Source organism: Nerophis lumbriciformis, linkage group LG04, assembly GCF_033978685.3.
Source record: "Nerophis lumbriciformis linkage group LG04, RoL_Nlum_v2.1, whole genome shotgun sequence".
In the NCBI taxonomy this organism is placed as follows: Eukaryota; Metazoa; Chordata; class Actinopteri; order Syngnathiformes; family Syngnathidae; genus Nerophis; species Nerophis lumbriciformis.
In genome coordinates this window covers 21,338,922-21,352,951 of record NC_084551.2, presented here as the reverse complement: position 1 = coordinate 21,352,951, position 14,030 = coordinate 21,338,922, and the positions used below count along the sequence as shown (strand labels likewise).

Below are 14,030 nucleotides of genomic sequence, written 5' to 3'. Positions count from 1 at the left end.
CCTTTCACATGGAGAATGTCATTATTTGATCTCCAACAAGATTCCTTCCATGAATGAACCCTGAACACTTTTATCTTCACCACTGTTGTACACCATACAACCAAACCTTCTCTCTCACACACTTTGAAGTGCTTTAGTTGTGAGTTTTTCCAACTCACCTTAGAATGTATGTGGCATTCACTGGAGCCAAGCTGACTAAATTAGAAAAGGTTCCAAAACAGCTTCAAATGTGCAACGGCGTGCTCACACTGACCTGCCATGCATTGTTCATGCCTCAGAAGGCAGTGAAAACGTGATTTATTACGCTCAGGTCTGTATTCTAGCCTTGACTACAGAAGCTTGCAGATCTACTAACCATTCACTATACAGTATGTATCTCCATACCGCATTAACACCAAAAGATGATTTAAGTTTGTAATCAAAAGGAACTGTATAGTGGTTTGTATTTTCTTGAAAACAATGCTTTTGCTGCTTTAGCATCAGATTGTCAAATTTCTGCCTTGAAAATAACTGAATACATGTACTGTACCTCTGCTGTGACTTTTTGCTTTAAATGTATCACTGACTTCTTCCACTGGTTATACTTGTTTGATATTGACAAATAAAATGCGAGTTCACTTTTATAACTTTGTATCAATGGCTGGTTGTGTTTTGTCAAAGGTATAATTTGTCAGGGCATCTTGCAAACTTTTTTTCTGTATTGAATATTTTTTTCTTGGAGTGTTTACTCACTGACATTCTTTTTTCCTACATGTACAGAAACATTGTCACATATTCGGACACAACTTAGTAGAACAGCCTATTGGGTCAAAGTATTGAGCCCAATTATCATAAAAAGTGATGCTTTTGCTGATCATTTTGTGAAATAAACATGGACTAAGAAGTTAAATCCTGATTAGTGCTGTTCTATTTCACATTTCTTTTCACATGGCAGACCTGAGTGACTACTGTACATTTGTCACATAATTTGCAGCCTTTTAGCTTACATTCAATATTTGTGAAGGAGCTTGTTCACTGTATGACAAATGTATTTCACTTACAATCCTACTGTTAATCTTAATCGTGTACCTGTATATGGAAACGTAGGCCAAGAACCGTTAATTTGGAAACAGCGAATTAAAAATTAAGTGATTCCATTAAGAGGAATCTGAATCAATAGCTCTAGAGCAGGGGTGTCAAACTCAAATACAGAGTGGGCCAAAATTTAAAACTGAACAAATTAACCTTTAAAGGCCTACTGAAACCCACAACTACCGACCACGCAGTCTGATAGTTTATATATCAATGATGAAATCTTAACATTGCAACACATGCCAATACGGCCGGGTTAGCTTACTAAAGTGCAATTTTAAATTTTGCGCGAAATATCCTGCTGAAAACGTCTCGGTATGATGACGCCGGCACGTGACGTCACGGATTGTAGAGGACATTTTGGGACAGCATGGTGGCCAGCTATTAAGTCGTCTGTTTTTATTGCAAAATTCCACAGTATTCTGGACATCCGTGTTGGTGAATCTTTTGCAATTTGTTCAATGAACAATGGAGACAGCAAAGAAGAAAGCTGTAGGTGGGAAGCGGTGTATTGCGGGCGGCTGCAGCAACACAAACACAGCCGGTGTTTCATTGTTTACATTCCCGAAAGATGACAGTCAAGCTTTACCATTGGCCTGTGGAGAACTGGGACAACAGAGACTCTTACCAGGAGAACTTTGAGTTGGATGCGCAGACGCGGTACCGTGAGTACGCATGCAGCTGCGGCTTCCAAACATTTGATCGCTTACCCGTACGTGCGTGCCGCTATGTGCATGTCACGTACGTAACTTTGGGGACTTTGGGGAAATATATGTGCTGTATGAACTTTGGGGAGGTGAACGGTACTTTGGGTTGTGGGATTGGGTGTGTTGTGCAGGTGTTTGAGTTGTATTGGCGGGTTATATGGACGGGAGGGGGGAGGTGTTTGTTATGCGGGATTAATTTGTGGCATATTAAATATAAGCCTGGTTGTGTTGTGGCTAATAGAGTATATATATGTCTTGTGTTTATTTACTGTTTTAGTCATTCCCAGCTGAATATCATGTCCCACCCGCCTCTCACAGCATCTTCCCTATCTGAATCGCTCCCACTGCCCTCCAGTCCTTCACTCTCACTTTCCTCATCCACAAATATTTTATCCTCGCTCAAATTAATGGGGAAATCGTCGCTTTCTCGGTCCAAATCGCTCTCGCTGCTGGTGGCCATGATTGTAAACAATGTGCAGATGTGAGGAGCTCCACAACCTGTGACGTCACGCGCATATCGTCTGCTACTTCCGGTACAGGTAAGGCTTTTTTATCGGCGACCAAAAGTTGCGAACTTTATCGTCGATGTTCTCTACTAAATCCTTTCTGCAAAAATATGGCAATATCGCGAAATGATCAAGTATGACACATAGAATGGACCTGCTATCCCCGTTTAAATAAGAAAATCGCATTTCAGTAGGCCTTTAACGTGCTCTACAAGCTATCGTCACGTCCGCTTTTCATCCATTCTAACATCGTTCAGACCCAGTCACAAGATATGTGCGGCTTCTGTACGCACACACGAGTGAATGCAAGTCATACTTGATCAACAGCCATACAGGTCACACTAAGGGTGGCCGTATAAGCAACTTTAACACTGTTACAAATATGCGCCACACTGTGAATCCACACCAAACAAGAATGACAAACACATTTCGGGAGAACATCCACACCGTAACACAACATAAACACAACAGAACAAATACCCAGAATCCTTTGCAGCACTAACTCCATCCCCCCCCCCCCCCCCCCCACACACACACCTTGTAGCGTCCCGGAAGAGTTAGTGCGGCAAAGGGTTCTGGTTTGGTGTGGATTTACAGTGTGGCGTATATTTCTAACAGTGTTAACGTTTTTTATTCGGCCACCCTCAGTGTAACCTGTATCGCTGTTGATGAAGTATGCGTTGCATTCTAATGTGTGTGCGTGCAGAAGCCGCACATGTTATGTGACTGGGCCAGCACTCGTTGGGCTGGCTGGCTGGCTGGTGTTTGGAAGACTCCCGGGAGGATCGGCGGGCCAGCTTTAGTGTTAATTTGATATCGCCTCAAGGGCCAAGTGAAATTACACGGCAGGCCAAATTTGGCCCGCGGGCCAGAGTTTGACACCCATGCTCTAGAGGCAAGCGACTGCATGGTGTCTTCAATTTAACCGGCATCTTAGGTGACACTGAGGTGTCTTGTCCTGAGGGATGACTGTGGTGCTATGAAACAGGAAGTGAGCCTGCAGTTTTTCTATATGCTTGTGCAATGCATAAATGGCTTTTTGCATGCATATTCACTCATGCTTATGAATAGCATGCAGGTAGTAACTGCAACCCATTTGTTTATACAAACAGAAAATAAATCCCTCCTATATCCTGAAACCTAGCACCCGCGACTGATATAACTACAGCTACAATGTTATGGTGCCAGTAATCCTACCCCAGTCGTGACGCCATATAGATATAAATATTGTCATCCTTTCCTGATGCTCAGCCTGGTTGGCCCTTAGATGAATCTCTTGGGTTATGCTTGGGGAGGTTGAATAATACGTCAGAGCTGTTGCACTCTCTTCAGAATTAACTGTACCACTGTTGTTTCAGTGCAAAAAAAGTATACTGGGCTAATTGAAAACCCTACATTGTTTTTAGGCCTGAATATGAATGATTGCCCTTCGTTATTCTGTATGATTGATCTGCCTTCACTCCAAAGGAAACACCCATCCTCCTGAGAGGCACCTGCCAACTTGCCATTCTTGTTGCCCTGAAATAAACTATTGTGCTGACAGACAGCTGTATATTGATACGAAAAGTCATGCAGAGAAATAGACGTACAGTAAATGTCTGTATGCAGCCCTTTCTTTGTCGCTTTCTATACTGCATTGAAAGCTTTCGATCTACTGGATCTATACATGAAAGCTTTATCTACGATCATGGGGAAAAGGCGAAGAAAATTGTGTCAGGGCCCCAAAAGTGTCCGCCCTATAAAAATTGGACCCATTACCTCCCTGCTTGACACTGAGCATCAAGGCAAGGCAAGGCAAGGCAACTTTATTTGTATAGCACTTTTCATACACAAGGCAGACTCAAAGTGCTTCACAGCACAACATGTGGGACAACAAAGTGAAATTAAAGAAAATAAAAGCAAAATTAAAATTAAAATTAAAATGCAGACAATAAAAAATAAAAACAGTGCGGACGTTAAAAGGTAAACGATTAAAAGATTTATCTGAAAGCTAAGGTGAACATAAAAGTTTTCAATCTAGTTTTAAAAGTAGTCAGAGTTGGGGAAAGTCTGATATCTTCAGGAAGTTTATTCTAGCTATTTGTTACATAGTGACTGAATGATGCTCTCCCTTGATTTGAATTTACTCCGGGAACCGCTAACAGATTGGTCTCAGAAGATCTTAGTGATCGAGAGGGTTTATATAGTGGGAGCATATCGGTGATAGCTATACTTCGGCCCTAGACCATGTAGTGATTTATATGTGAGCAGGAGGATTTTGAAATCAATTCTCTGATGTACAGGGAGCCAATGTAAGGATTTAAGAATTGGTGTAATATGCTCACATTTTTTGGTCTTTGTTAGAACCAAAATGATTCCCGGGCGCGGCCACCGCTGCTGCCCACTGCTCCCCTCACCTCCCAGGGGGTGATCAAGGGTGATGGGTCAAATGCAGAGAATAATCTCGCCACACCTAGTGTGTGTGTGACAATCATTGGTACTTTAACTTTAACTTTAACTTTAACTCTAGCAGCAGTGTTCTGAACAAGCTGTAGCTGACTGACAATTTTTTTGGAAATACCTACAAGGAGACCATTACAATAGTCTAGCCCAGTGGTTCTCAAATGGGGGTACGCGTACCCCTGGGGGTACTTGAAGGTATGCCAAGGGGCACGTGAGATTTTTTTTTAATATTCTAAAAATAGCAACAATTCAAAAATCCTTTATAAATATAAATAAAAACCTATCTTTTTTTCCAAATAGTTCAAGAAGGACCACTCCAAATGAGCAACATTTTGCACTGTTATACAATTTAATAAATCAGAAACTGATGACATAGTGCTGTATTTTACTTCTTTATCTCTTTTTTCCAACCAAAAATGCTTTGCTCTGATTAGGGGGTACTTGAATTAAAAAAAATTCACAGGGGGTACATCACTGAAAAAAGGTTGAAGAACCACTGGTCTAGCCTACTGGTAATAAAGGCATGTACAAGTTTTTCTAAGTCTTGAGCTGACATGAGCCCTCTAAGTCTTGTTGCAATTTTGAGGTGATAGTAGGCTGATTTTGTTACTGATTTGATGTGACTGTCGAAATGTAAATCAGAATCTAAAATAAACCCAAGATTTCTGTCTTTATTTGAGGTTTTCAGGGACAGTGATTGAAGATGTTGGATGACTTTTGCTTAAACCTTTCTTTTTTAGCACCAAAAACAATTATCTCAGTTTTATCTTCAGTTGTAGGAAATTTTGGCACATCCAGTGTTTGACTTGCTCAATGCACTGGCACAGAAGATCCATGGGGCGATAGTCATTTGGTGATAGCGCTACATAGATTTGGGTGTCATCGGCATAGCAATGATGGTCAATGTTATTATTTTGCATGATTTGTCCTAGTGGAAGCATATAGATGTTAAATAAAGTCGACCCCAAGATTGAACCTTGGGGGACTCCACACGTTACATTGGTTGGTTCTGATACAAAGTCACCAATGGAAACAAAATAGTTCCTATCTTGTAGATAAGACTTGAACCAGCTTAAAACTGTGCCTGAGATCCCCACCCAGTTTTCCAACGTGTCCAAAAGTATTGAATGGTCGACAGTGTCAAATGCAGCACTGAGGTCCAATAGCATTAATACTGAAGTTTTGCCAGAGTCTGTGTTTAGACGGATGTCATTTATAACTTTAAGAAGGGCCGTCTCTGTGCTATGAAGAGGTCAAAATCCTGACTGGATGTTGTTGTGGCAGCCAGTAGAAGCCAAGAAGTGATTTAGTTGTTGGAGGACAATTTTCTCAATTATTTTACTTGTGAATGGTAGATTTGAAATTGGTCTGTAGTTGTTGATAACAGAGACATCTAGGCTCCGTTTTTTTAGAAGAGGTTTAATGACTGCAGTTTTGAAAGCTTTTGGGAAATTGCTCGATTGAATAGAATTATTAACTATTTGCAATACGTCTGTTGATAGGCAGTCAAAAACATTCTTAAAGAAGTTGGTAGGTCATCAAGGCAGCAGGTGGATGACTTTAGAGCTGTCACCGTTTCCACTAGAGTTTTAGAGTCTATGGCATTAAAGCTTGCCATCATTGCTGTGTTACTTTTGCCTAAATGGGGTGGTGATCCAACTTTTTTGCTTGTGATATTGATGGCGCGTCTGATGCCTTCAATTTTATCAGTATAAAAGAATGCAAACTCATTGCATTTCTGCGTGGAATGGAGTTCGGCTGGTATTTGTTTTGGGGGGTTGGTCAGTCTGTCAACGGTTGCGAATAGGGTTTTGGCCTTATTAGTGTTGCTCTTTATGATATTGGAGAAGAATGTTTCTCTAGCACTTAAACTAAATTGTAGGCCTGGAGGCTCTCTTTATAGATGTCATGGTGAATATGAAGTTTTGTATTCCGCCAGATTTGTTCAGCCTTCCTGCACTCTCTTCTCTGGGCTGCTACAACAGCAGATTTTCTCCAGGGTGCCTTTTGCTTACCAGAAATCGTTTTAACTGTAACAGGTGCAATGATATCTATGATATTCACAATTTTGGAATTCAAGTTGCTTACAAGATCATCAGCATGACATGGGTTTAGAGGTGGTAGTGAGGAGATGGCGTTTTTAAAGAGGACATTAGCATGATTCCCGAGCGCGGCCACAGCTGCTGCTCACTGCTTCCCTCACCTCCCAGGGGGTGGAACAAGGGGATGAGTCAAATGCAGAGGGTAATTTCACCACACCTGGTGTGTGTGACAATCAGTAGTACTTTTAGAAGCACAACAGCAAGAGCTGACTACAGGTGGCGGCATCCCAGTACAGCATGTTAAATGTACTATTCATATATGGTATGTCTGTGTAGGCTAGTATTCAATATGAGAGACAGTTGGAGATTGTATGTGGCCTACATTTTACAATAGCTTGTAGTGAGATAATCTTATCCTGAGTAGTCCTGAGTTCAATCCCGGGCTCGGGATCTTTCTGTGTGGAGTTTGCATGTTCTCCCCCTGACTGCGTGGGTTCCCTACGGGTACTCCGGCTTCCTCCCACCGCCAAAAACATGCACCTGGGGATAGGTTGATTGGCAACACTAAAATTGGCCCTAGTGTGTGAATGTGAGTGTGAATATTGTCTGTCTATCTATGTTGGCCCTGCGATGAGATGGCGACTTGTCCAGCGTGTACCCCGCCTTCCGCCCTAATGCAGCTGAGATAGGCTCCAGCACCCCCCGCAACCCCAAAAGGGACAAGCGGTAGAAAATGGATGGATGGATGGAGATAATCTTATTCATTTTGTAATGTGAACTACAATTACTTAACTATTGATTAATTCCATATATATTTTTTATGTATTTAATAACTATTTACGTAGTCATTGTTTAGTAAATTATTTATTTCCTCATTTATTTATGTATTCACTGTTGCGTTACAAATTGAGTAAAAACAATTATGAACAAAAACAAATGTTAAAATCTTGAAAAGGGGTATGTTAAATACACTCTGCGTCCTCCTGCTCCTTTGTAATGAAAAGCTGGAAATCTGTTATGTATTACATTGTAATTGTACGCATATTCGAAACAATATTTTCAAAAATCACACATGGCGAATGCATGAGGTAACTCACAATTGAAGACTACCGCTCTCTTGTGGTGTAAATGAAGAACTCGCCGCCAGTGCTATCCTCTGATGGCTTTGGCTTGCTTTGTTCGAGTCTGAATAAAATGACCCCTGATTGGTTGAGTACGAACATTGGCCAATAAAATAGCGAATTACTCACACACCGTTTTTGCCGCCACTTCCGTAGCTACGGACACTTCATTTTTCGGGGGAAGTATTTTGCAGTGACACAGTCGAACTGTCAAGGTTGGCACTCCTTTTTGTTATTATTTCTCATGTATTATATTATTTACCATTGTATTACATATGCTTCAAACTTAGATCAGCTTTTTGTATAAGATACCTATGCGTAGGCAGGTGTTTACGCCTTTTAACTTTTAACATCTGTTGTGGCCCGCTGTGTAGCCTACTGTAGAAATTACATTTTTATGAAAATGTCTTTTCTTATTTGCTCAGTTCACATGTTGGTGTTTATGCAATTAACAGCTTGTTGGGGTGCGAAAAAAGGTTTTAAAACACACGTGTGCTCCAGTTGTTGCACAGGTGTTTTTTATTTAAATAATTCAGTCAGGCGGAAGTAGGCTCCACGTGACTATATCACGCTTTTATTTTCGATTCAGAACCGATTCAAATTCAGGGTTGTATCGGCGATTCCGATCCAATACCGACACTTCTGTGCAAATGTACCTAATGTGTCTGCTAAAATGTTTAAAGTTGAGTGTGCAAAGCACATATCTAAAAAACAACAGTAAAAATGTAAAAAAAAAAAAAAGAGTAAAAATCGGAATACAATGAGAAAAAGATGAGATTGTTAAATTAATAATTAAGTCAGTTATAACGCAAAGTGTTGTCTTTAAATATACATAGAATCTGTTTATAGCATTTTTAAATAAAACATCAAAATGCCCCCAACCCCCATACTTGACTTTTCAGTATGAAGCCCTTAGTGGGAAAAGTTTAGACACTATACTGATCTAAAATATTGGAAGGTCTCAAAATAAAAATAAAATATACTTAAATATGAAGAAAGTTTACCTAGTTAGTTAATTAAAAGACAACATATTACCAACGTATGAATTGATATGTAACTGAACAAAAACAGGCAGAATTTTTGACACACTAGGTTATCCAATCATATAATTTTGTTCTATTCTTAAATGGAAAAAAAGTATAATTGTAAGAACAAAGAGCAAACAAATCGGTATGCAATGAGAAAAAGCTGAAATGTTCTAACTAATAATTAATAATATAAATAGTCACCTATAACACAAAGCTGACACAAAGTTATATAAAATATCTGTTTTTAGAATTGCTTTGAATTAAAAAAAAATAAATCAACATGGCCCCCGCATACTCTGACTTGTTAATGTGGGCCCTTTGGTGGAAAAAGTTTGGACACCCCTGAACAAAGGTATCAAAAGTATCGATATTTTGATGAGAGAATTGACATTAAAGCATAAAGATCTGGTATCTGCAGTATTGATAATTCAGTATCGATCCGCACATCACGAGTCACACTATCATAACATGGGTCGGTCGTAAGAGTACTGTATTTTATCGTCTGTTCAAAAAACAGCGTGTGCAAGTCCACTGAAATACAAACCCCGTTTCCATATGAGTTGGGAAATTGTGTTAGATGTAAATATAAATGGAATACAATGATTTGCAAATTCTTTTCAACCCATTTTCAATTGAATGCACTACAAAGACAAGATATTTAATATTCAAACTCATAAACTTTATATTTTTTTTTTGCAAATAATAATTAACTTAGAATTTCATGGCTGCAACACGTGCCAAAGTAGTTGGGAAAGGGCATGTTCACCACTGTGTTACATGGCCTTTCCTTTTAACAACACTCAGTAAACGTTTGGGACCTGAGGAGACACATTTTTAAGCTTCTCAGGTGGAATTCTTTCCCATTCTTGCTTGATGTACAGAAAATGATTTGCAAATCATTGTAATCCATTTATATTTACATCTAACACAATTTCCCAACTCATATGGAAACGGGGTTTGTACATAAAAAAAGATGCATACTACAAGCTAGTAATTTTATAAAACACAATCAGTAAAATGTGTTTGATTGGTTAGATTTCTTCTTGGTATGAGTAGTTAATGATGCTAGTATTGACCTTTTGTTACACCTCTATATGATCACAACTTAGTAATGTAAACATGTATGCTTTTCTCTTATTTCCCCATGCTGCAGTTAACCATGTTTATCTGTGCAGCGAGGCATCATTTCCTGAGGAGCAGCCATATCTGTGGCAGCTGGGCAAGGTATGACGGGACATTAGGGTCAATACTGTATTTAGAATTAACCCCGTTTTCATTTAGTTGTACATGACAAATACTGTAAAACTCTAAAGTAGTTCTGCAGTGGTACGTCAACTTAGGAGTGCCACGTCTTAAAATGTTTTGAGATAAGAGCTGTCTGTCGGCTAATAATTGTGCCCTAAGTTACAAGCTAAAATTAGAGTTTCAAGCACCGACACCATTAGTTGGCATAGCGAATGTCATAGTGAACCCCGAAAGATCTGACCAAAAACATCTGGTCTTACTTGCTAGCATTAGTTTATAGCTAAAGATTGACATTACTTTTTGTTTTCCAACCATGGGAAGAAAGAAAGTGAGTGTGAAGAACAGAGGTGGATGATAAAAAAAGAAGTCAGCAAAAACATGACACAACATGTCTACAACTTGGCGAAGTAATTTGAGCGTATCACTGCTTAGTCTGCACCACACTGAAGCAGAATGCGTCTAACGCTAGCCAAGAAAATTGAAATAATATCTAAACGGCAGACTTTTATCCATGAAAATACGGAAAAGGTACTGTTTGGCGGCAAAGCAAAGGGAAGGAGATACGTAGAAATCCACTCTCCAAGGTAAATGCATTACTTGTTTTTGGTACATTCTAATGTAGTTGTCTGAATTACTAAAAGGCACGCAACATGTTAAAATTGTATTTTTTCGGGGTTGTGGGCTGGGGGAAAGCGGCAATTAAATATATTTTAATCAATTTCAATTGGAGACGTTGATTTTGGATACAAGTGTTTTGATTTAAGAGCACCAGCACAGAACCAATTAAGCTTGTGAGTTGAGGTACTATATTGTATGTAAATTAACTAAACACATTACATACTGCACTGCTGTAATTCACACTCCAAATCAATTCTGTTTACGTTTCAGACCAACTAACTTTACATCGTGTTGCAACACCTCTGTCAAAATATTTTTTACTGTGACCTGTACTCCAAGGACGTGGCAGAGACAGACCAGTAGCTGTGTTTACACTGAGAAAGACTTCAACCAGGCGGAGATCGTGGAAAAGCTGCAGGCCTTCTCTGGTGGATCTATAGATCTTTCCAAACAAGACTCTGGCATAGCTGTTCTCACCATCAACAACCCTTCCCGCATGAATGCCTTTTCTGGTACCTTGACTCAAGAACAACTCTGGATCTCGTCTTTAAAACGTTATTATCGCTACTATTAAAACTATCTATTGTTGTATTATGTCCCAGGTACTATGATGGTGGAGCTGGAAGAGAAGGTGAGCCAACTGGAGCAGTGGACACATGGAAAAGGCCTCATAGTCCAGGGTGCTTCCGGTACCTTCTGCTCTGGCTCAGACCTTAATGCTGTCAAAGCAATTTCCAAGGCCCAAGTATGACCGAGCAGTTCTAAGCATGCACTCTAAAGTAAACAAGTGTATTAAATGACAATTATTTGAAGGGCAAAATTGTATCTTATCTTATAGGATGGCATGAAGATGTGCATGTTCATGCAAAATACTCTCACTAGACTACTCAGGTAAGATAGACCTGTTCACCCATAAAGTTAATGAGTTTTTACAGTCCATTCATTTAATTTGGATTGTTACTGTCCCACATGCACAACAATATTTGGTGTTCTTAATGCAGGCTTTCTCTGATCTCTGTTGCTCTTGTGGAGGGGAGAGCCTTAGGAGGAGGAGCAGAGCTTTCTACTGCCTGTGATTTCAGGTAATTTTTCCTTCTATCGATATAAGATTACATAACTTTAGAGTAAGGTCATTAAAGTGTGATGTCTATCTTTTTAGGTTAATGGCACCTGGCAGTGTGATCCAGTTTGTCCACAAACACATGGGTCTGGTTCCAGGCTGGGGTGGGGCTGCTCGACTAATCCAACTGGTTGGCAGCCAGAATTCCCTGAAGCTGCTTGGCGGCGCTTCAAAAGTAGACCCCGAATTTGGCCTCCAGATAAGACTGGCAGATGGAGTTCTTCAGGACCCGCGAGAAGAAGAAAGTGCAGGGACTCTCCTGCAGCAGGCTGAAAAGTGGCTTAGTCATTGCACCAACGGGCCACCGGCAGTGATCCAGGCTGTGAAGAAGGTAGTGCTGTCAGGAAGGGAGCTCCCTTTAGCTGACGCTCTAAGGACTGAGAAGGATGTGTTTGGGACATTGTGGGGTGGTCCAACTAACCTGCAGGCACTAGCAAGCCAGTCCAAACACAAATGAGTACACCAAGGGCGGTAGCATTGTCTCAATTTTATTTATGCTCCATTTTACTGCTTTGTTGTTTCATTTCCAGTATGGAATAAAACCAGACAGCTAAGATGAAGAACATTCTTGCCATTTAAGGAAATAAAAGCTGCCTATGCAGTAGTTCACCAGCTAAAGTTCCTGTGTTACTGATGCTGTGATGATGTGGCCACTCGGAATCAGCAGCACTTAGATCCAGACACTGATAAGGCTTATCTCCTTTACATGTATCGCCAGGAAAATATATTTCCGTTATTTCTTTTCCTCAGCCAAAATTAAAGACAGAAAACCTATCAAATAATAAATTATAAACAATGCCTGCCTATTGTATATTTAATAAGACAAGGCTTTGGCACCGCCCGTGTTCTCTGTAGAAAACTGGTCAAACATACAAGGATGTGGCCAAGATGCTAAATGTCCATCCATCCATTTACTACCGCTTCTCCCTCTTGGAGTTGCGGGGGTGCTGGAGCCTATCCCAGCTGCACTTGGGCGGAAGGCAGGGTACACCCTGGACAAGTCGCCACCTCATCGCAGATAAGACAACATTCACGCACTAGGGCCAATTTAGTGTTGCCAATCAACCTATCCATGTCTTTGGAGATGAAAGGAAGACAAAGGGAGCCCACGCAGTCACGGGGAGAACATGCAAGCTCCACACTCGGCCCCGGGGATCGAACCCAGGACCTTCGTTTTGTAAGGCACACGCACTAACCCCTGTGCCACAGTGCTGACATATGCTAAACATCGTAAAATGAATTGAGACTAGAGGTGAAATCAAGGTTTGAAAATTTCCAATGTATACATGTTCTAAGGAAGCTAACATTTACATTTGTGAATGCTGCATCATATTTACATGCATACACATTACCTTAATTTAAAGGTGCCAAATTCATGGCCAAGGGATCCTCTTCATAACTGTATGTGGTCCATGCTAATGCCTGGAAATATGTCAATAAAGTATTTTATCTTTCCTTACTAGATGTATTCATTCTTTCCAAAAAATATATGTACTGCATGAAAACGCATACGTTTTAAACTTTATTATCCAATAGTGCAACAAATATATTATCTTTTTTTTTTAATTAAAAGAAAATACCTAAATATTGGCTTCTCTTATGATTTCAAAGCATGTTATTCATCAAATTGTAAAAATTACAATATATTTTAATAAGTGGCTAATGCATATTACAGTAAAGTGAAAAAACTACCAGTTCTTTACAGTAAAAAGTCTGGCGACTGAGCTGCCAGTTTACGTTTTTTTCCTAGCAAACATTGGCAGCTCAGTTGCTAGTATTAAAAACATGCTGTTTTTCCATTTCTAGGAATATGTTGTAAAAAAATGAATACATTTTACAGTAAACATTCTGGCGACTAAGCCATTTTTATTGTAAAAAAACAGTAGTACTCTTTCCATTTACAGTAATATGTTGTCACTATGAACTGGATTATCACGTTATTTACTGTATCCACTCGGCCTTCATTGCACCGGTCACCCAGGGGGGATCCCCACATCTGCGGTTCGTTTGAAGGTCTCTCGTTGTTCCATTGGATTGTTTTTTCTTGCCCTGACGTGGATGTCGTCATGGCTTGTGCAACTCTTTGAGACATTTGTGATTAACGGCTATATAAGTAAACTTTGATAGTTT

The 14,030-nt window shown here is 40.0% G+C and overlaps 1 protein-coding gene across 2 annotated transcripts; it reads left to right on the top strand.

Moving 5' to 3' along the window:
• Window positions 1-7,996: 7,996 nt before the first annotated feature.
• Window positions 7,997-13,359, top strand: echdc1 (enoyl CoA hydratase domain containing 1). Of its 2 annotated transcripts, none has more exons than XM_061950519.1 (7): window positions 7,997-8,104; window positions 10,071-10,141; window positions 11,120-11,296; window positions 11,387-11,525; window positions 11,619-11,671; window positions 11,782-11,862; window positions 11,940-13,359. In XM_061950519.1, the coding sequence occupies exons 2-7, from the start codon at window positions 10,077-10,079 to the stop codon at window positions 12,355-12,357; spliced, it is 933 nt and encodes a 310-aa protein (XP_061806503.1). In that variant the 5' UTR covers window positions 7,997-8,104; window positions 10,071-10,076; the 3' UTR covers window positions 12,358-13,359. The 2 variants fall into 2 exon arrangements, with proteins under 2 accessions (XP_061806503.1, XP_061806495.1); XM_061950511.1 differs by having other exon boundaries at window positions 11,051-11,296.
• Window positions 13,360-14,030: the final 671 nt, after the last annotated feature.

Coding starts and splice junctions, on each gene's coding strand:
- echdc1 (XM_061950511.1), top strand. CDS start 10,077: ATGTTTATCTGTGCAGCGAGGCATCATTTCCTGAGGAGCAGCCATATC. Junction 11,297..11,386: donor ATGAATGCCTTTTCTGGTAC/CTTGACTCAAGA, acceptor TGTCCCAGGTAC/TATGATGGTGGAGCTGGAAG. Junction 11,526..11,618: donor AAGCAATTTCCAAGGCCCAA/GTATGACCGAGC, acceptor CTTATCTTATAG/GATGGCATGAAGATGTGCAT.